We start from the raw sequence: 22,741 nt of genomic DNA, 5'->3' as shown, positions 1-22,741 counted from the left end.
ACGTTGAGATAAAATCAGATGCATGCGATCACTACTATTTTGCCTCTTTTCCATTATCTTGTTAGCGAATCTTATTCTATCTCCTAATTAATAGGCGAGTCGGTTAACATTGCCTTCTGTTAATTGGTGTCCCAAGTCCTTCTGGTGATTGCAAGTTGCAACGCTGCCGGGCGGCATATACATTTGAGATGGCACCGGTGGATGGGAATACAACACTACTAAATGGCGGCTGTTGGCATACGCTAATTAGTCCGGTCATGTAGCACCTTTAGTTAGTTGAGTTAGTTTTATCTGTCATCCTGCCTTGTAATCCGGTCAAAACTGTAGTATAAGAACACCACCCAAACACCTGGTAGTTTTAGTAAAACTGAGAAAAACCATGGTTTAAAGAAACTGCAGTATTCTTTGGCCACACATCGAAATACTGTGGTTTTCAATTAGCACGGTTTTCTAAAAACTTTGTTGCCAAACTAGTTTTAAATGTGTACTGGGAATTGTCGTAGCACTTGCTCTTACCTCGAGTTAACATTCAGACAATTGAAATAGATTGGATAATTGTCTAGTTGTGGAAGAAAAGTTCATATCAGTCCTAGGCACAAAACATTTGACCAGCCGTGACCCTTTCTCCTTTCTGAGATACTAGATATCATCTCTCACAACCAAGCATTGGGCAATTCAAATGCCATGCAATAGAACGACACCAGATCATTTAAATGCTGAACGAGAACTACCTTTTGTATTACATATAGATGCCGGCAAAACAATACAAAACAGATACTAGTACATGGGATGCTAGCTCTCAAGTAAATACCAAAACATATTACATTATGATAATACATTGTAACACGTTCAATACCAGACTCTGAACTGCCAAGGCTAATCTAGAACGTATGAGTAGCAACCACCTCTCGCAAACCGTACTTGATAAATGGTAGAGGAACAAAATTTCCAAAACAATAAAATTGAGAAAAGTAAATGATTAATTAATCTGCTAAAACTTAGGATGATTAAGAACTAAGAAACACGGATACATGGTAATACAACAGCCATATGGGGACGTTAAGTATATATAAAACAAAATAACAATATGCCATCTAATAAAGAGAAAAATAATGATGGGATGCAATTATACTGCCCCCTTTGTTGTCTCCCTGCCTGTCAATGGTTGAGTTGAATGAATCTACATCTCCTCATACCGAGATCTTTGCAACATGCAAATACATACTATGCTAATATTGGAAATTGTAACAAACATAAATCTTCACTTCACCCGTGGAGGATTGGCTGCTGCCCAAGATATCATGCCCCTGGCCAGCAATAAGATGGCGACACCAGCAGCAAGAAGGAAAGACCCAATCACAAAGCGGCATCCACAGCAGGCGAAAGTTAAGCAAGAACCCAAAGCAGCAAAGGCACTCCGACAGCCGACATCAATAGTTCAGCAGCAAAAAACGAATCAGAAAGAGGTGAGGGTGAGGTAATTTGTTTCTAAATATCATTATCTTAGTCAGTATTTAACAATCTGGCATTCTGTTTCGGAAGTGTATGGACAGGGAAAGCTCAGTACAGTGTTGACTTGCAGTGAAAGTGATGGATGGTTTTTTGGTTCCATGAGGATGAACAATTCCTGCATGTTGTTTTGATTGGTCCTAGTCCATAAAGATACGGTGTAGATTATCACAAAGTTATCCATTTAACATTTAATTAACACTTTTCAATAATCTCAATGCAGTTTAGTGTAGTTTCTGTGAAATTTCAGTTCTGCGTAAAAATGCAGTTATATATGCAGTTTACCTGTATTCTTGCATCTCCTGACCAACTTTTGAGCAAGGGGCTTGAACAAAATGGGTGCACATACTTGCATATTTTGACTAACTCCTGAAAAAGCAAGGATAGATTACTCAATCTATGTGTATTGTAACTGCAATATGATGCTTGGTCACATGAATGCATTGCTTTGCTAAGTCTTCTAATTTCTGTTGTATGGTGTTCAGGTTTTTGGGACCAAATTGCTACATATAGCATGCATTGCTAAATCTTGTAGCTTAATAGTTGGGACAAATTTTTGCTGCTGCTAGCTTGAATACTTGACCATTTTGAAACCGTAATAAATCCATAGGAAACTCAAGAAGGGCTGTCTATAGGAAATTAATAGACATGACCATCTAACAATTACAATTTAGCTTGAAATAAAATGATTATCAGTACATAATCTGATTCCTAACCTTGTAATAACTCAAAATAATGCTGATTTGGAATGAGAAGCTTGTGCATTTCCCATTGCAGATCAATGTACTAAATTTGCATGTGATTCTACAAAGGACAAACTTTATCTACATGACATTAACTTTAGAAGCACATAATCTGTTTCCCACTCACATTTTCCTGGAGTACTCATATTGGTGATGCGGCAGGTATGAATTTTGTACTACTGCAAAAATCAAATCTGAATGAGGTGGGCGCGATGTTACCTGCTCAAGCTTCCTTGCTGCCGGGAGCAACTAACGGCAGAAAGTTGCGTTGGGGGAAGAAATAGGGGAGGAATGAGTTGAAGGCGTACCTTGCTGCCACGAGGTGAGCTGTTTGGGAGCTTCAGCAGCAGACGAGACGGCGAGTACAGGCGGTGGCGGCGGTGGAGGCTAGACTGCAGCGCGTCACCCGCGCTCCCTTCTAGGGGCCGCTAGATAGAAGGGCCCAGCAGAACCGAAGGAAATCACCGCCGCCGAGCAGAACCGAACGAAAGTCCCGACGCCAATTGTAGGCTGGCAACACAAGCGCTCCACCCAGCCGAGCAAAGAACAGCGCAGGCATGCAGCGACCAACATCCACGGTGGGTCAACGCGCCCTGTGGTTTGTGCATGAAGCGTTCAACTGAGTCACTCATGTTAAGTGAATATGGAGAGAAAGATTAAGATAACAAAATATTGTAGTTCTGATTGAATAAGAATTCCAGTTGCTACTTGTATAAGTGTAGGGTTGAACATATTTTAATGGCAAAATGTTCCACTGTTTGCTTGAACGTTATGACTAAATAAGTGTTCTGGTAAGCTTTGAGCATTTGCAGAATTGAACAGAAGAACAACATATGCAGAATTATGAACAAAGCTGAACAAAACTGAACTGAATTCCACTTGTTGCTCCTAACACTTAACTAAATGGCACACAAGACTGAACTTGAACTGAACTAAATGGCAACTATTGCCTAGAGTTGAGTTGAGCTGAACTAAATGACAATTATTGCCCAGAATTGACCTAAACTGAATGGCACCCAAAATTAAACTTGAACTAAACTAAATGGCAACTATTGCCTGGAGTTGAGTTGAAATACTTGTTTACACTCTCACTTGAGTTAGAGCACATGTTTTCCAAAAAAAACAAAAGTATTTCACCACAACCCAGAAAAAATGCCATCTGTGACCAGGCCCTGTAAATAAAAAATAGAAGTATAGTTTTTAGACAGAAATTATGATCTCTAGATTTGTAAACTAACTGAATATGAGTGAATCATTATGACTGAATGAATGCTCCAGTAACCTGCAAGTTTCCAGTTTGCACCACGCAAGCAGCGTATTCAACTATGTATGACAAAAAAGCAGGCCACCACTATAGCTTGTACAGATTTTGTAGTTATACGGAAACATCATGTTCTCCGTCTTACTATGAGACTGCACCCCTTGTGAATCAGGCCACTCCAAAATGGTGTCCATAATTTGAATCAAAAATATAATTTTGGGCCACTGAAGTTGGTGTACACCACACAAGACCTAGGTATAAATTTCCATAAGAAGTGATTTCTATTTGGTTCCTGTGATAAGTAATAATCAGAAATAACACTCAACATGAGCTAAGCTAGCCAGGTAAGATTAGTCAACCTAATCCAGTTTCCTACTTAGGCCTTTAAATTATTTCTGCCGAGGGAAGCATGTTCAATTGCCTCTTATTTTTCTTCCTCTTAGCTTCATATCAGTCGGCGCTTTTCCATCACCGGTGAACATTAAAAATGAATACAATTGCATGATCACATAGAAGTATAATTAAGTAGCAGCAGCATATACGATCTATAATAATGCAAAGCATAGCCAGACAACCATTCGATGCTGATTACAATCAAAGGTGCAACAAAAGGTCAATGAAAATTGTTAATCTGACAAAAGAGTGAAAGCATCATTAATATTGGAGAAAACTAAATATTACTCCCTCCGATCCAAAATAAGTGTGGCAGTTTTGAACGAACCCGGGCTCAAAACTGCGACACTTATTTTGGGTTGGAGGTAGTAGAAAGAAAATATTTTTCTATAAAAAATAGAAAGAACATGTCACCTGCAGCTCATACAAAATTAGCAAGATCCAAAGAAAATCAACTATAATTCAAACTAAATATTTGCCCCCAGCCACCAACAAAGGCAAATGAACTGGAAGCACAATGAGGTAAACCATAGGTGTCATACAAACGAAGTAACCAAGTACAGGATAAAGTTCTTCCAAGCCCAATCGCAAGCCCAAGCAAGTAAAAAAGGAGGCAATTTATCCATGAATTCAGACCAAGACAAAAGGAGAATAAAAGGTTCCAAACAGAGCATATAGGCAAACAAAGCATACAGGCCAAGACCCAAACATCAGAAAAACAAAATTGATGACGCGTTGGAAATTGCTCTTAACCAAAACTTTTCTATTATTGATTCTCAAGGAAGTTCATCTTACTGTAAGCCCAAATTCTGTAATTCATGAGCAACCCCAATGGACTCAGATAAATCAAGGATGGAGCGATAAAAGACCTGAAGGAAATGGAGCATAATAAAATCCATAGCTCTGGTAAAAGGACGCCCTTCCAAAACAGCAGGTCAGTAGCCAAGCAAGCTCATAAAGTCATAATTCATATGATAAATTCAGGTATGCCACCTGCATCATTCAGTATGGCTATGATGAGAACCATGAATAATGCCAGAAGAACAAACCTGCAACCATAAAAGACAGCAAGATTACTGGTGGTGAAATACTGTCACGATTACCTACTATTGGATTTGCTGCTGCATTCTTACCACTATCCGTATGGTGATGCAAACGGCACAAATTTGCAGCCAAGTAGTACAAATCGTCAGGGCTCTTAGTAGGAAGAAAATAGAGGAACTTCAGCTGAACTTTGCCGTGTAGTTCACCATGTACTGCAAAATGGAGAACACGACGCAGCGGCCAGGCTCTGTGAGTGACGCGGACCTGGACACCGCTTGCCGCAGGTGCCCAACAAAATCCGAACAAAGACAATGAACATTAATGATCGCAGGAAGTGCATAGAAAATCCATAGTTTTGATATATAACTATATAATACAAGATTATTTTTTGCATACAACTGTATCTTATTGCATAGCAAAACTTTTCTATTATTGATTCTGAAGGAATTTATTTACCGTAACATCTTAATATTTTAAGGTTTTAACAAAAGAAGAACATATAGTTTAGGAATGAACGGACTACATGAGTATGAGGAAACATTTATACCCATTACTATATATTGATAAACTTCATTATCAGTTGTTTGACTTTAATAAACAGCAAGATATATCCAATTCTTGTGCGTCTTTGGAGGTTCCTTAGTTGATCTTGCCATGGTAGGATAAGCACAAATGGCAGCATGAACCTTATTGTACAGTGCTTCCATGTCATCGGCCGCAATATTCTTCCAGATGTACTCACTGAAGTGAGATTGGTACTTCTTAGGTTCCTCATCAGCTATTGGCTGAAATATGGGTAGGGCAGAAGTTAAAACGAGATTCAGTAAGCTGCTTCAGAAATAAGAAGAAAGTACACTTGCTTTAGGATACTTTATATGGGTGAATCGGGCCCAGCTATATCTTCCAGAAAGAATTCATGTATACAACAACGACAGCCCTAGGGAATGAAGAAATGGCATTATAATACCACGAGGGCAATGGATCCAACTCACCTTCATGTAGTCAGCAACATGACCTTCATAGATGTATTTGCGGTGAATCTCAGCGCCCGGCTGCTTCTTATCCTTCTTGAAGCCAGCAAATCTCTTGTCACTGTGTGGAATACCAAGACCACCATCCAAAGCTCCCTGCAGTAGCCAACAGACTGAAGCGGGTCTCAAATGGATAAACTATATGCTTCCTAATTCAATAGCTTAGAACCCCCTAAATATAGAATAAAAGAAGCAGACCAACAACAGGCAATAAATGCAGTCCAAGATTAGGCATACTTCAAGTCCATCAGTGAGCCTGCCGCAGAGCGATGGATCAAACAACACTGTAAGTAAGCTATATTTTTTTTGGCTTTCCATGTTTACCAACTACGTCCTTTAAAATGTCTATTATTTAGATTTCTAACCTATTAAGCAAAATTATCAATTGTGCATTCAAGATCTGTAGGTAAACAAAATAAAGGAGACTTTTCACCACAAATCTCATCCAGCCATCACAAACCATAGCATCAGAATAAGAGAACAAAGTTTAACAAAGTGACAAAACAACAGAAAATGAAAGCATTACAGCAGCAGCTAGCCATGGCAATCCTGAAAAGCAAAGACTTGTCAGTGTGGAAGAGGTATGTAAAACCCTCTCTGCCCGATCTTCCTACTCTTCCTCGCGACTGCAGATGAAAAGAAAAGCAGTGAACTTGAGGTCCAGATCTCAGATTCATACATCCAATTTTTTGCCAAGAAAAGCAAAGTAAAAATCTGAGAACTAAAACCAACTGATACAGCTGCGGGAGCCCAAATAGTTCTGCATACAAGAATCTTTAATTCCCCATAAGAAAACTTCTCCATACCAAGTTGTACATTCTTTGACACTTTCAATGGGAAAAATATTTAGCAATAAAACTGGTCATTGAAGCTAAAGCACCATTCATCTATGCAACAAGAACATAAATTAGTATCAGAATTCTAACATCAAATGTAGGTGTAGTCCATAGATAAGCTAACTACCTGGAATACCTAGCAATTTAAAATATATGCTTCAATGAAGCTCAGAATGAGAAAAAAAAAGGGAGACAAGAGTGAGAGCAGGGAGGAGAGCGGAGGTGGAGGCAAACCTGAACCGCCTCGGCATCCTTGCTCCTGCTCCTCCTGTGCCGGGAAGGAGAGGGTTGTGGGGCGCAGGAGATGCGTGGAGTCACCATTGTGCACAAGCAGCAGGTGTCGGCGCCCATCTTCTAAGGCCACCGCACGCCGCACGAGCCGCCGCACCACTGGACTACACATGCTCCTTGAGGAAGAGGCAGAGCGGAGCCAAACTAAATCTTATAATCCACCATAAAGTTTGGTTAAAGATCACAGTCGGCTAACTAAATCCAAATTGTTCCAAATTTATTAAAGATTCATTTCCACAAAAATAATAATCACCATGCTCATCTATTAGACCTAAAATCTCATAATCCACCAAACATCTTTGACTATCTTCTCAAGACACAATATCCTAACTAAATCCAACTAACATCTCATAAATCACAGAGAAATTTGGTTCAATATCACAAACACCTAACTAAATCCAAATTGTTCAAGATTAATTAATACACCGGACATCTTTGACTATCTCTTCAAGATCACAATCAACTATCTAATCCATCAAAAATCTCATACTCCAACATAAAATTTGGTTCAAAATGACAATGGCCTAACTAAATCCAAAATTTTCCAAGTTTATTAAATAATTATTTATCCACCAATACAATAATCAACATGCTCACCTACTAGACCTAAATTCACATAATCCACCAAACATCTTTTACTAGCTTGTCAAAATCACAATCGGCTAACCAAATCCAACCAAAACTTATAATCCACCGTAAAATTAGGTTAAAAGATCACAATCACCGAACTAAATCCAAATCATTTCAAACTAAATTAAATATCTATTCATCCACCAATATAATAATCGCCATCCTCAGTTCTTAGACCTAAAATCCATAATCTACCAAACATCTTTGATTATCATCTCATGACACAATCACCTAACTAAATCCAACTAAACTCTCATAAATCACAGAGAAATTTGGTTCAATATCGCAATCATCTACCAAATCCAAATTGTTTAAGATTAATTAATCCATCAAACATCTTTGACATCTTCCCAAGATCACAATCTACTAACTAAATCTAATGAAAATCTTATAATCCACTATGAAATTTATTCAAGATCACAATAGCCTAACTACATCCAAATTGCTCCATGTTTACTAAAGGACCATTTATCCACCAATATAATAACCACCGTGCTCACTTACTAGACCTAAGTTAACATAATTCACCAAACATCTTTGACTAACTCGTCGAGATCACAATAACCTAACTAAATCCAATAAAACCTCAAAATCCACCGTGAATTTGTTTGAAAAATAACAATCACCTAACTAAATCAAAATTGTTCCAAACTAAATTAAAGATCTGTTTTATCCACCAATATAATAATCACCATTCTCATCTACTAAACCTAAAATCTCATAGTCCAGCAAACATCTTTGACTATATTCTCAAGACACAATCACCTAACTAAATCCACCTAAAATCTCATAATCCAGCTTAAAATTCGGTTCAGTATCACAACCACCTAACCAAATCCAAATGATTCAAGATTAATTAATCCAAACATATTTGAATATGTTCTCAAGATCAGAATCAACTAACTAATCCATAAAAATCTCATAATCCACCATAAAATGTGGTTCAAGGTCACAATCGCCTAACCAAATCCAGATTGTTCCAAATTTATTAAAGATTCATTTATCCACCAATATATAATCAACATGCTCACCTACTAGACCCAAATTCACATAATTCATCGAACATCTTTTACTACCTCGTCAAAATCACAATCACCTGACTAAATCCAACCAGAACCTTATAATCCATCGTAAAATTAGGTTAAAAGATCACAATCACCTAACCAATTGAATTTGTTTCATATTAATTTAAATATCTATTTATCCACCAATACAATAATCACCATCCTCCTCTACTAGACCTAAAATCTCTTGATCCACAAAACATCTTTGATTATCATCTCAAGACACAATCACCTAACTAAATCCAACTAAAATCTCATAAATCACAGAGAAATTTGGTTCAATATCACAATCACATAACCAAATCTATATTGTTCAAGATTAATTAATACACCAAACATCTTTAACTATCTCCTCAAGATCACAATCAACTAAATCCATTGAAAAATCTCGTAATCCACCATGAAATTTGTTCAAGATCACAACTGCCTAACTAAATCCAAATTGCTCCATGTTTACTAAAGAAGTCGCTACTTCCTTGAGATTGAGGTTTCTTCTACCTCTAATGCCTTCTTTATTTCCTAAGAGGAGTATATCCAGGATCTTCTTGCTCGTGTTGCTCGTACTGATGAGCACACTGTTGAGACTGCTATGGAGCTCAACATCCATCTTTGTGTCCACCTCCGCTCCCTGAAAGTCCGGACGGGCGTCCGTTGCCTGGTCACGGGTTGCTATGTGTGCTGTCATGATCCCACATCCCATGTTCCCTTGCTGGGCGACACCATGACCGCACGCTCAAGCACCACCAATGGCGAGCAAGAGCTCACACAATCGACGCATACCTGAATTTTACCCACAGGACACGCCCGAGAACACGCGCTACCTATGGTCAAGGCCAAGGGCGCACATTAGGAGAACGTGGGATGCTTAATCAAGTGCGTGACACAAAATCCGCAAACAACACAAGAACACCAAGCCGGACAACGGGGAACGGAGAGTGCACATGCACGTGGGATGCTGGATCAAAGTCCATCTGCTGCCACTACCCACATTCTCTCCTCTTTTGCCTTGTTTACCGGTTATTTTCAGTAGTGGCATCATTGCCTTGAGTCACTTGTGCGGCCCTCATCTCTATTCACCAATATAATAATCAACATGCTCACCTACTAGACCTAAATTCACATAATCCACCGAACATCTTTTACTAGCTTGTCAAAATCACAATCACATAACTAAATCCAAATCGTTTCAAACTAAATTAAATATATGTTCATCCACCAATATAATAATCGCCATGCTCAGTTATTAGACCTAAAATCCATAATCCACCAAACATCTTTGATTATCATCTCAAGACACAATCACCTAACTAAATCCAACTAAAATCTCATAAATCACGGAGAAATTTGGTTCAATATCACAATCATCTACCAACTCCAAATTGTTTAAGATTAATTAATCCACCAAACATCTTTGACATCTCCCCAAGATCACAATCTACTAACTAAATCTATTGAAAATCTTGTAATCCACTATGAAATTTATTCAAGATCACAATAGCCTAACTACATCCAAATTGCTCCATGTTTACTAAAGGACCATTTATCCACCAATATAATAACCACCGTGCTCACTTACTAGACCTAAGTTAACATAATTCACCAAACATCTTTGACTAACTCTTCGAGATCATAATAACCTAACTAAATCCAACAAAACCTCAAAATCCACCGTGAATTTGTTTGAAAAATAACAATCACCTAACTAAATAAAAAATGTTCCAAACTAAATTAAAGATCTGTTTTATCCACCAATATAATAATCACCATTCTCATCTACTAAACCTAAAATCTCATAGTCCAACAAACATCTTTGACTATTCTCAAGACACAATCACCTAACTAAATCCACATAAAATCTCATAATCCGGCGTAAAATTCGGTTCAGTATCACAATCACCTAACTAAATCCAAATTATTCAAGATTAATTAATCCAACCATCTTTGAATATCTTCTCAAGATCATAATCAACTAACTAGTCCATAAAAATCTCATAATCCACCATATAATTTGGTTCAAGGTCACAATCGTCTAACTAAATCCAAATTGTTCCAAATTTATTAAAGATTCAATTATCCACTAATATAATAATCAACATGCTCACCTACTAGACCTAAATTCACATAATTCATCGAACATCTTTTACTACCTCGTTAAAATCACAATCACGTGACTAAATCCAACCAGAGCCTTATAATCCATCGTAAAATTAGGCCAAAAATCAAAATCACCTGACCAAATTCGAAGTGTTCAAAATTAATTTAAATATCTATTTATCCACCAATACAATAATCACCATGCTCCTCTACTAGACCTAAAATCTCATGATCCACAAAACATCTTTGATTATCAGCTCAAGACACAATCACCTAACTAAATCCAAATTGATCCATGTTTACTAAAGAAGTCACTACTTCCTTGAGATTGATGTTTCTTCTACCTCTAATGGCTTCTTTATTTCCTAAGAGGAGTATATCCAGGATCTTCTTGCTCGTGTTGCTCTTACTAATAAGCACACTACTGAGACTGCTATGGAGCTCAACATCCACCTTTGTGTCCACCTCCGCTTCCAGAAAGTCTGGACGGGCGTCCGTTGCCTGGTGATGGGTTGCTATGTGTGTTGTATTGATCCCACATCCCGTGTTCCCTTATTGGGTGACACCATGACCGCACGCTCAAGCACCACCAATAGTGAGCAAGAGCTCGGACAATCGACGCATACCTGAATTTTACCCACAGGACGCGCCCGAGAACACAACACTACCTATGGTCAAGGCCAAGGGCACAAATTAGGACAACGTGGGATGCTTATTCAAGTGTGTGACACAAAATCCGCAAACAGGACAAGAACACCAAGCCGAACAGCAAGGAACAAAGAGTGCACACGCACGTGGGATGCTGGATCGAAGTCCATCTGCTGCCACTACCCCCATTCTCTCCTCTTTTGCCTTGTGTACCAACTATTTTCACTAGTGGCATCATCGCCTTGAGTCACTTGTGTGGCCCTCATCTCTATCCACCAATATAGTAATCAACATGCTCACCTACTAGACCTAAATTCACATAATCCACCGAACATCTTTCACTAGCTTGTCACAATCACAATCACATAACTAAATCCAACCAAAACCATATGATCCACCGTAAAATTAGGTTAAAAGATCACAATCACCGAACTAAATCTAAACAGTTTCAAACTAAATTAAATATTTGTTTATCCACCAATATAATAATCACCATGCTCAGTTATTAGACCTAAAATCTCATAATCCACCAAACATCTTTGATTATTTTCTCAAGACACAATCACCTAACTTAATCCTACTAAAATCTCATAAATCACAGAGAAATTTAGTCAATATCACAATCACCTAACTAAATCCAAATTGTTAAAGATTATTTAATACACCGAATATCTTTGACTATCTCCTCAAGATCACAATCAACTAACTAATTCATCAGAAATCTCATAATCCACCATAAAATTTGGTTCAAGATCACAATCGCCTAACTAAATCCAAAATTTTCCAAGTTTTCTAAAAATCCATTTATCCACCAATATAATAACCAACATGCTCACCTACTAGACCTAAATTCACATAATCTACCGAACATCTTTTACTAGCTCGTCAAGATCCCAATCACCTAACTAAATCCAACCAAAACCTCATGATCCACCGTAAAATTTGGTTAAAAGATCACAATCACCTACCTAAATCCAAATTGATCCAAACTAAATTAAACATTTGTTTGTCTACCAATATAATAATCATCATGCTCATTTACCATAACTAAAATCTCATAATCCATCGAGCATTTTGACTATCTTCTCAAAACACGATCACCTAACTAAATCCACTTCAAATCAAATAAATCATCGAGAAATTTGGTTCAATATCACAATCACCGAACTAACTTCAAATTTTTTCCATCGACTAAGAGGCACCTACGGCAACTTCGTAAAATCTCAAGATGATATGCTGGCTCAGTTTCTCGAAGGTGCTCATAGGGGTAGGATGTGCGTGTGCGCGTTCATAGGGATGAGTGTATGCTCGTTTCTATGAGTGCTTGCGTCTATACTATGTTAAAAAAAGATCAATTAATCAACCGAACATCTTGGACTATCTCCTCAACATCTCAATCAACTAATTAAATCCATTTAAAATCCTGTAATTCACCATGAAATTTGGTTCAAAATCACAATCGCCTAACTAAATCCAAATTACTCCAAATTTGTTAAAAATATATTGAGCCACCAATATAATAACCACCATGCTCACTTACTAGACATAAATTCTCACATAATCCATTGGACATCTTTGATTATCGCGTCAGGATCACAATCACCTAACTAAATCTAACCGAAACATCAAAATCCACCGTGAATTTGCTTAAAAGATCACAATCATCTAACTAAATTCAAATTGTTTCAAACTAAATTAAAGGTCTATTTATCCACCAATATAATAGTCACCATGCTCACGTACTAGACCTAAAATCTTAAGATCCACCTAACATCTTTGACCATCTTCTCAAGATCATACTAACTTAACTAAATCCACCTAAAATCACATAAATCATCGTGGAATTCGGTTCAATATCACAATAACCTAACTAAATTCAAATTGTTCCAGGTTAATTAATCCATCAAAAATCTTTGAGTATCTCCTCGAGATCACAATCAACTGACTAAATCCATCTAAAATCTCATAATCCCCCATGAAATTTGGTTCAAGATCACAATTTCCTAACTAAATCCAAATTTTCTCAAGCTCACTAAAAATTTACTTACTTAACCGATATAATTGCCACCATGCTCACCTACTAGACCTAAATTCACATAATCCACCAAACATTTTTTACTAGCTCATCAAGATTACACTCACCTAACTAATTCCAACCAAAACCTCATCATCCACCATGAAATTTGGTTTAAGATCACAATCACTTAACTAAATCCAAAATGTTCCAAACAAAATTAAAGATCTATTTATCCACCAATATAATAATCATCATGCTCATGTACCATACCTAAACTCTCATAATCAACCGAACATTTTAGACTATCTTCTCAAGATTAAATCACGTAACTAAATTCACCTAAAATCTCATAATCCATCATGAAATACGGTTCGATATCACAATCACCTAACTAAATCCAAATTGTCCATGATTAATTAATCCACCGGACATCTTTGACTATCTCCTCAAGATCACAATGAACTGCATCAAAATCTCCTAATCCACCATAAAATTTGGTTCAAGATCATAATCGCCTAACTAAACCCAAATTGCTTCAAGTTTATTAAAGATCCATTTATCTGCCAATATAATAACCACCATGCTCATTTACTAGACATAAATTTTCATAATCCACCGAACATCTTTGACTATCTCGTCAAGATCACAATCACCTAACTAAATCTCCACTTCATCTCCATTTTGTAAAACCTTATTTTCAGAATCATCCCATGGGCATTAGTGGCACCCTTGGGTTTTTGTAAAACATTTATGAGTAATAAAGATTCTTCCCAAGTCCTATGATTTACGCGACTAGCATGGCTAAGCATTACTATTAAACTTGCACATATGACGCACATTTATTTGTGACCACTACATGGTTAGAAAGGAGGGGTTTTAAGAATGTCAAAGGAGGGTGTCAATATCAAGCACATAGAGGATAGCTAAACCCTACCTAATTAACTTAGCATAAGAATGTCAAAGGGTGTTCAATATTAAGGACATATGGCATAGCTAAACCCTAGCTAATTTACTTAATATAGCAATACTAGTAAACAATACTTTATGCATGAAAATTAATTATAAGTGTAATGCAAATATGGGTTCAACATGATCTAAGTAGATTGCTTGCCTCGCTCAGCAACATCTTCAATGGTTTTGGTCACTCCTCGAACGTCCTTGAATCTTTTGAAAGATATTGATTTCTACTCATTGGAAAAAAAATTAACACACAATCAATAAACAATATGTGCAAAGGGCCCCAAAATTTACAAAAGTAGTATCATAGTAAAGAGGGAAATTTTCGATGAATTTTGGAAGTACCCTGGATTTTAGAAAAAGAGAAATGGCATTGTGGGCCAGAACGGGTCTGCCTGATTAAACAGTACTACACCAGAGGAAGGGGGTCGACGTCGAAGGCGTGAAGGAGAAATACACCTTCACTTACACGCCGATTTAAACCTGCATTGGGGCGATCACACAAGCCACACATGAGCAGCAAAACCAGGATAATCAAGCAATATATAAAGTTCACAATCAAGCATCATACCAAAGTCATATATGCTACCTATATTATTGCACACAACATGCAAGCACGGTGCACTGGTTAGATCTTGTGAGATATACTATCTCACCCTAATGAATACTCAGTAGTTAGCCATCAGCCTTCCTTCTATACTGGGGACAAGTGCAGTTTCCTCGCTAGAAAAACAATGCATATGGTTCAGACTTTTTCAGACAACTAAATTACAACATCACATTCTAATTTCTAAACTCCGAGTGCAAAGCATCAAGTCTGTTCAGGAGAGTAGGACTAAGATTACCCACGGCCATGATTTAATTTTGTCGAGTTATTCACTCAATGCACTAAGCTGAACGCAGACAGAAGTTTTTCACTATAGAAGCATTATACAGATTTCAGACTTCCTCAAACAAAATAGTTTGCCTGAATAAAAACGCATCATGTCTGTTCGATAAGATTACTCACGTCTAGAATCAAGATTGTGCACAAGTGTGAAATGCAAGTGTCCACAACATCAGAATATTATATTTTAACATATCAAAATTGCAATGACAGCAATTTCATGGTCCAAGCATCCAAAGAACTTGATTTTGATAAAGAAGAGATTGTTTTTTTTAAATTTCTCACTTAGCTCAAATCTGCCTCGACTAATCACATGCAGGAAAAATATGCATTCGAATCTCCTTAGCATTTGGCTGGACTAATCACACGGAAAAAAATTGCAGACGAATCTAGTTAGGATTTGGCTTCTTATCACAGGCAGGGAGAAGTGCAGATGAGGAAGGGGGGCTGAGCTTACTTCTCGGCGTGGTGGAACAGGTAAAGGTGGACGAGCTTCTTCACCTCGATCAACCATGCTGGCACGTTCTTGACCGCCTGCGCTGCAAGCACACACACGCAATTCAGTCGCCGGAATCTACGGTGTGAGATGAGATGAGACGACGAGTGGAGCGCTAGCGGGACCTGCGGGAAGAGGTGAGCGACGTAGAAGCCCTGCGAGATGAGGGCGTGGAGGCGCATGAGCATCGACCTTCTCGCCGTGGAAGCGGGAGTCGAGGCGCGCCGGGATGGCGGCGGCATCCGGGTCGTCGAAGAGATGCGCGTCCGCCGCACCACCCGCGACGTTGCCGTGCCACTGGCCCGCATTCCCGAACCAGTCTCTCTGTAGAGCAGTATGCGAGAGGGAGAATGCACCTTGGGTGCTCCCGTTCTGTATTCCACAATATATAGTACAAGTACATGGCGCAATGGCGCTCAGAGAGAGAGAGAGAGAGAGAGAGGGGAGTGGAGCGACGTGCGCAGGAAGTGGAGATCGTGGGCGAGTACGTGGGCAAGCACGTACGTGCATGAGATCGCCATGCAGCTGCTAACACCCCGCCGCAGCTGTAGCGTCCGGTGGCCGGATGCATAAGCTGGACCGGAAGTCGTGGAACGCTGGCGAGGGGAGCCCCTTTGTCAGGACGTCGGCGAACTGCTGCGTAGTCGGGACATGGAGGACACGGAATTCGCCAAGTGCTACCTTCTTGCGGACGAAGTGGATATCTAGCTCGATATGCTTCGTGCGTCTGTGATGAACTGGATTGGCAGCCATGTAGACGGACGAGATGTTGTCGCAGAACACCATCGTGGCCTTGGGCAGGGGGACACGGAGCTCGCCGAGGAGTTGCCGGAGCCAGCAGCACTCAGCGACCGCGTTGGCGACAGCACGGTATTCGGCCTCGGCGCTCGAGCGCGAGACCGTGGCCTGGCGCTTGCTGGACCAGGACACGAGGGCGTCACCAAGGAACACCGCATAGCCAGAGGTCGAGCGGCGCGTGTCCGGACAACCGGCCCAGTCAGCGTCAGAGTATGCCACGAGGTCGAGGTTGGAGGAGCGTTGGAGATGCAGAACGAGGTCCGTCGTGCCACGGAGGTAGCGCAGGATGCGCTTGACCAGGGCGAGGTGGGCAGCGCGCGGATCGTGCATGACAAGGCAGCACTGGTGCACGGCATAGGCGATGACGGGGCGCGTCATCGTCAGGTACTGAAGTGCTCCGACCAGGCTTCGATACTCCGAGGCGTCTGAGACCGGCGCGCCGGCCGTGGCGGACAGCTTCGAGTGCGTGTCGATGGGAGTGGACACGGCCTTGCAGTCGACCATGTTCGCGCGCTCCAGGAGCTCCTCGGTGTAGCCACGCTGCGACAGGAAGAAGCCAGTGGCACTCCTGGTGACAGCGATGCCCAGGAAGTAGTGAAGGGCGCCCAGGTCCTTCATGGAGAACTCTGTCGAGAGCTGCTATTGTAGACGATGAAGCATAGCCATAGACGATGCGACCAAGATGATATCGTCGACGTAGAGTAGTAGGTAGGCCGTCCCGCCGTCGTGGTGCAACACGAACAGGGACGGATCCGATCGGGAGTCGCGGAAGCCGAGCGTGCGCGAACGCAGCGAACCTGGCAAACCAGGCGCGCGGGGCCTGTTTGAGGCCGTAGAGCGATCTGTCGAGGAGGCAGACGTGATCGGGGCGGGCGGCATCGACGAAGCCAGCCGGCTGCTGGCAGTACACGCGCTCGGGGAGATGACCGTGGAGAAACGCATTGTTCACATCCATCTGGTGGACAGGCCATGCGCGGGAGGCCGCCACGGTGAGCACGGCGCGGATCGTGGCCGCCTTGACGACCGGCGAGAAGGTCTCGTCGAAGTCCACACCTGGTCGTTGGGAGAGGCCCCTGACCACCCATCTCGCCTTGTAACGCTCGAGCCCGCCGTCAGCTTTGAACTTGTGCCGAAACAACCATTTGCCGGTCACAATGTTGGCTCCAGGAGGGCGAGGAACGAGGCTCCACGCCTGGTTCTGTATCAACGCCGAGTATTCATCCTGCATCGCAGTTAGCCAGTTTGGATCACGCAGAGCAGCCCGCATGGACTTGGGTACGGGAGAGATGGAGGGGCCGACATCGGTGTGGAGATTTTGGTGGTACTTAGGGTTAGGGAAGAACTTGCCTGCTTGGGCTCGCGTGATCATGTTGTGTGACGGAGCGAGCGGGGCGGAGGTCGGTTCAGGTTGGTGATCCGACGAGGAAGGGCTCGGAGAGGCGGATGGTGGTGAGTTAGGGTTGTGGGAGGGGGACGGAGGTGTTGGTGTTGTGTGGTGGGGAGGGGAGGCGGGCGGGGAAGGTGATGGTGGTACGGGTGTGGCTGTGGGCTCGTGTGGGACAGGGAGGGGGAGTGTGCGTGAGGGTTTTTGGGTGCAGGGTCGCCGGGGAACAGGCGGGGCGACGACATGATCGGTGAGATCCGGCGCCGGGGAGGGGGCACGATCTGTTTGGTGTTGCTGAAAGGGGAACGTGTTTTCATCGAACACGACGTGGCGTGAGATGATAACTCGGCCGCTCGTAGGGTTTAAGCAACGATAGCCTTTGTGATCCTGTGAGTATCCGAGGAAGATACAGGGGACCAAGCGCGGCGCCAGCTTATATGGTGTGACGGCGGTGATGTTGGGGAAGCACTGACACCCGAAAACTCTCATGTGAGAGTAGTCGGGGTGGACACCATAGAGTAGGAAGAATGGGGTGTGTTGATGACGGGGGCGACACGGCCTACGGTTCAGGAGAAACGTAGCTGTCTGAAGTGCTTCCGCCTAGTATGAGTATGGCATGGAGGCGTGCACGAGGAGAGCTCGTGTGATGTCGTTTAGAGTACGGAGGGCGCGCTCCGCGCGTCCGTTTGCAAAACGATGCCTAGAGAGGAGAAGAATTGGCGGGCAGCATGATTTTCAAATTCCCTCCCATTGTCTGTTTGGACCGTTAGAACGGGCAGGTTGAAGTGGGTGCAGACGAGGTGTACAAATGCACGTAGTGTGGGCAGAACATCAGATTTGTGCTTGAGGGGGTATGTCCACATGAAATGACTATAGTCATCAACGACAATTAAGTAGTACTGACAACCAAACAAACTAAGCACGGGCGAGGTCCATACATCACAGTGTACAAGCTGGAAAAGGAAATACGAGATATGATCCGAAGAGCTAAAAGGTAGACGGTGACTTTTGCCTAGTTGACAGGCGGTGCAGATGTCGCCGGGGGCGCCAGAGGCGTGGATGGAGGCGCGGCGAAGGGTGCAATCCAGCGCATCGTCACCAAGGTGGCCAAGACGTCGGTGCCAAGTATCGCGCGTGACGGCGGTGAAGGCATGGGGTGCTTGGGACCGGTGCGATGGGTGGAGAGGGTAGAGGTCGTCCGGAGAATCACAGCGGAGGATCTCCGCCTTCGTTCTTCGATTCTTGAAAGAAAAACCACAGTCATCAAATTCTACGTTAACTGGGTTATCACGTGTGAGTTTCTTAACGGAGATGAGGTTTTTGATTAAGTGTGGAGAGACTAGGATGTTGCGGAGATCTATGGTGTGAGAGGCAGTGGGGATGGTGTGCTGGCCTATGTGCGAGACTGCAAGCGTAGATCCATCGCCAACGATGATATCAGGTGAAATACAAGGTCGGGATAAAGTGAGTATACCAGAGGAGGAGGCCATGTGGGATGTCGCGCCGGAGTCGAGGATCCATTCGCCACCACAGCTCGACGACGCCTGCCCTTGCTGCACACTCATGGCGTTGAGGGCCTGGACCAGGGCAGCCTGATCCCAAGCCTGTGATGGCGCCGCGGGAGGCGCGGCGTGGTTGAGGCCGTAGATCGGGTGCGGGGGAACAACCCCGTACTGCCAGTGTGCTGGTGGAGTCGAGGCAGGTGGCGGCGGCACGCCGTACTGAGCTGCAACGCCGGCGAAGGGAGACAGGCCACCGGGTCGCGGCCCAAGGATGCCAGCACCAGGAGCGTGGGGGCGCCACGACATGGGCCAGGCGTGGACCATGCCCGTCCAGGGCGCCGGGGCAGGAGAGCGAGGGGGAGGCACAACCCCGCCGTGCTGAGGGGGCCCGCCCCCGCCGGAGACCTTGCCCTTCCCTCTGCCGCGGCTGCCACCACGGCCACCCCCGCCGGGGTGGTTGTTGTTGTTGCTGCCCCCGCCGGAGTTGGGAGGCGCCGGCACGCGCGCGGCGTGTAGGGCAACGTCGTTGGGGGTGTCCTCGGCGTGGCGGCTTTCCTTGAGGAGAAGGAATGCACGACAGCGAAGGAAGGTGGGGAAGGGAGACTGCATGGTGAGTATGGGGACAACGTAGCGAAACCTGGGATGGAGACCACGAATCATGTTCAGGACTTGATCGCGATCGCCGACGTGCTCGCCCAAGTCCGCCAGGCGATCGGCGCAGTCCTTGAGCTGGGCGAAGTAGGAGAGGATGGAGGAGGATCCTTGCTCGATGCGGCGGAATTCGGTGGCGAGGAGGACGAGTTGGTGCTCTTGGTTCGCGAGGAAGATCGCGCAGATCGCCTCCCAAACCTCAGCAGCAGTCGCGCCGCGGCGATGCACCAAGCCGAAGATGTCGGGGCTGACTCGATTGTAGAGCCACGAGAGGACGTGAGCGTCGTCCTGAAGCCAGGCGGCATCCGCCCGCCGTGGCGGACCGGTGATGTGGTCGGCGACGCCGGCCTTCTGGAACTGCACCTCGAAGAGGGTGCGCCACTAGGAGAAGTTGGGAGGGTTGAGGCTGAGCACGAGAGGAACATGCTGGTTGATGAAGACCGCGGCTAACGGCGACTGGCCCGGAGGCACCGTGGAGGAGCTCGCGTCGGCGTTGCGGCGAGCGAGGAGCGCGCCCTGCGCCAGGGTGTTGGGGGTGAGGAGAGGCATGGTACGGATCGGGCTTGGGGTGCCGCCATGAAAGGGTGGGGGAGGGGGCGGCGGCGGAGGGGGTGGCGGAGGGATCACCATGGCCGAGCAGGAATGGCAGCGGAAGAGAGGCTAGTGGAGGTGCCTGGTATCTGATACCATGTAGAGCAGTATGCGAGAGGGAGAATGCACCTTGGGTGCTCCCGTTCTGTATTCCATAATATATAGTACAAGTACATGGCGCAATGGCGCAGAGAGAGAGAGGGGAGTGGAGCGACGTGCGCAGGAAGTGGAGATCGTGGGAGAGTACGTGGGCAAGCACGTACGTGCATGAGATCGCCATGCAGCTGCTAACACTCTCTATATGCTATAGGCAGGCTTGCTTGCCCCGGCTCCCTCGTCGAACACGGCGGCAAGCTGCGCGGCGCGGCGGGGATCTGGGCGGCCGCCGGCGGCTATACTGGGAGCATTTCGCGGTCCGTGTCGGTCTCCTTCACGGGAGCGCGATTGGGTACAAGCGGGCCGAACTTGACATGTAACCTGGACCGTATACACAGCACGAGAGGTACCCTCGGCCCAACTTCGCTCCTGCTTCTCGCTCGCTTGGCCCGCTCCCGCTCGTTCGGCCGCACACTTGCCTGTTAGTTTTTTTTGTGTGTGTGTGTTGCTAGTCTGGTAGGAAAAAACCGGCTGGTTTTAATACAGTTGAAAAAATACTTTACGGATTTTTTAAAACGTTCATCCATTTGAGAATTTTTTGTTAAATTGGAAAAATATTGTGAATTTTAAAAAGTACATAAAATGTAAAATGTTTGCCAAAATATAAAAAAATTGAGAATTTGAGAAAAACTTCACGAATTTGAAAAAGTTCGTGAAATTTTAAAAACTTCAAGGCATTTAAATAAGTTCACGAATTAAAAGAATAAAGTTTTCTGAAAGAGTTCTTGGAAAAAGAAAAACGTTCATAGATTTTGAAAAACAAATTGCTAATATGAAAAAAGTTCGCTAATTTTAAAAATAATCATTGATTTTGAAAAAAATAATGAATTAAAAAAGTTCGCAGGTTTTGAAAACAGATCATGAATTCAAAAAGGTTCATGAACTTGAAAAAATTTCATGAAATTGAAAAAAGTTCAAGACTTGAAAAAAGTTTGTTTTTCGTATAAAGTTCACAAAAATGAAAAACAAAGTTCATAATTTGGGAAGAAGATCATGAAATTTGGAGAAGGTTCACAAATTTAATGAAAACTTCATGGATTTGCAAAAAAATCACAAGATTGAAAAAGTCCATGAGTTTGAAAAATATGTTTGTGAATTTGAACGTTGTTTCTGAATTCAAAATTTAAAAATTCCATGGATTTGAAAAAGGTTCATGAGTTTGGAAAATGTTCACGAATTTGCAAAAAGTTTGCGGATTGAAAAAAAGTTTCATGTATTTTAAAAAAGTCCAAAAATAGAAAAAAGTGAAGAAATTCAAAAGAAAGTTCATGAAAAAAATGAAGTAAAATAAAATGAAGCAAACATAAAAAACCAAGTGAAAATTGTGCATGAAAAAACCGAAAGAAAAATCATCGAGAAAAACCATGCAGAACTTGAAACAGAAATGTGCACAACAAGAGAGAAAGAAGTAGAAGTAGGCGCATGCCGTTAGAAATAAAGAAGGAGTTTTGGAGTTTGAATCTTAACTTGCGCATTATTTTTTAATTTTATAAAAAGGGGAAACAAAATTAAAAGGGTCGAGCCCAGGACAGAGAGGGTTGTCCGTCGGTTTGTCGGTAAGCTTATAACTGGCATTGAGGGGGCCAAATAGAAGTTGGCCACAGCGAGTACACTTCTGAAGTGAGGTGTGTCGATCTCACTCAGGTCGACTCCTCCCGCAAACCCCTCGCTGGAATGCAGCCTACTCCGATGCATTCCTGCCTTTCTCCTTCCTTCCAGTCTCGTGGCGACCTCCCGCGAGTGTATGCTCACTTTCAGT

General features: G+C 43.0%; 1 protein-coding gene, 2 long non-coding RNA genes and 1 pseudogene across 4 annotated transcripts; all 4 read right to left on the bottom strand.

Moving 5' to 3' along the window:
* Positions 1–1,460: 1,460 nt before the first annotated feature.
* Positions 1,461–5,198, bottom strand: LOC147974574 (uncharacterized). The gene is made up of 4 exons (XR_007301599.2): positions 5,040–5,198; positions 4,776–4,955; positions 2,561–2,845; positions 1,461–1,878 (listed from the first exon to the last, which is right to left on the bottom strand). It is a non-coding gene; the product is annotated as an uncharacterized LOC147974574 (long non-coding RNA).
* Positions 5,199–5,223: 25 nt separating this feature from the next.
* Positions 5,224–8,842, bottom strand: LOC125550381 (large ribosomal subunit protein uL18-like). 2 transcript variants are annotated; one of them, XR_015600173.1, is made up of 3 exons: positions 7,052–8,842; positions 5,943–6,607; positions 5,224–5,735 (listed from the first exon to the last, which is right to left on the bottom strand). XR_015600173.1 is itself a non-coding variant. In XM_087517588.1 (3 exons), the coding sequence occupies exons 1-3, from the start codon at positions 7,166–7,168 to the stop codon at positions 5,541–5,543; spliced, it is 447 nt and encodes a 148-aa protein (XP_087373714.1). In that variant the 5' UTR covers positions 7,169–8,842; the 3' UTR covers positions 5,224–5,540. The 2 variants fall into 2 exon arrangements, 1 of the variants encoding a protein (XP_087373714.1); XM_087517588.1 differs by having other exon boundaries at positions 5,943–6,077.
* Positions 8,843–14,687: 5,845 nt separating this feature from the next.
* LOC147974573 (uncharacterized) lies at positions 14,688–16,223 on the bottom strand. Its single transcript, XR_015600172.1, has 4 exons — positions 16,026–16,223; positions 15,862–15,943; positions 14,864–15,001; positions 14,688–14,745 (listed from the first exon to the last, which is right to left on the bottom strand). It is a non-coding gene; the product is annotated as an uncharacterized LOC147974573 (long non-coding RNA).
* Positions 16,224–18,735: 2,512 nt separating this feature from the next.
* On the bottom strand, positions 18,736–20,865 carry LOC147974572 (uncharacterized; annotated as a pseudogene).
* Positions 20,866–22,741: the final 1,876 nt, after the last annotated feature.

This window comes from Triticum urartu, chromosome 4A, assembly GCF_056163025.1.
Source record: "Triticum urartu cultivar PI428250 chromosome 4A, HENAU_Tu73, whole genome shotgun sequence".
NCBI classification, from domain to species: domain Eukaryota; kingdom Viridiplantae; phylum Streptophyta; class Magnoliopsida; order Poales; family Poaceae; genus Triticum; species Triticum urartu.
Note: the sequence above shows the minus strand (reverse complement) of the source record. Positions and strands in the feature narration are given on the sequence as shown.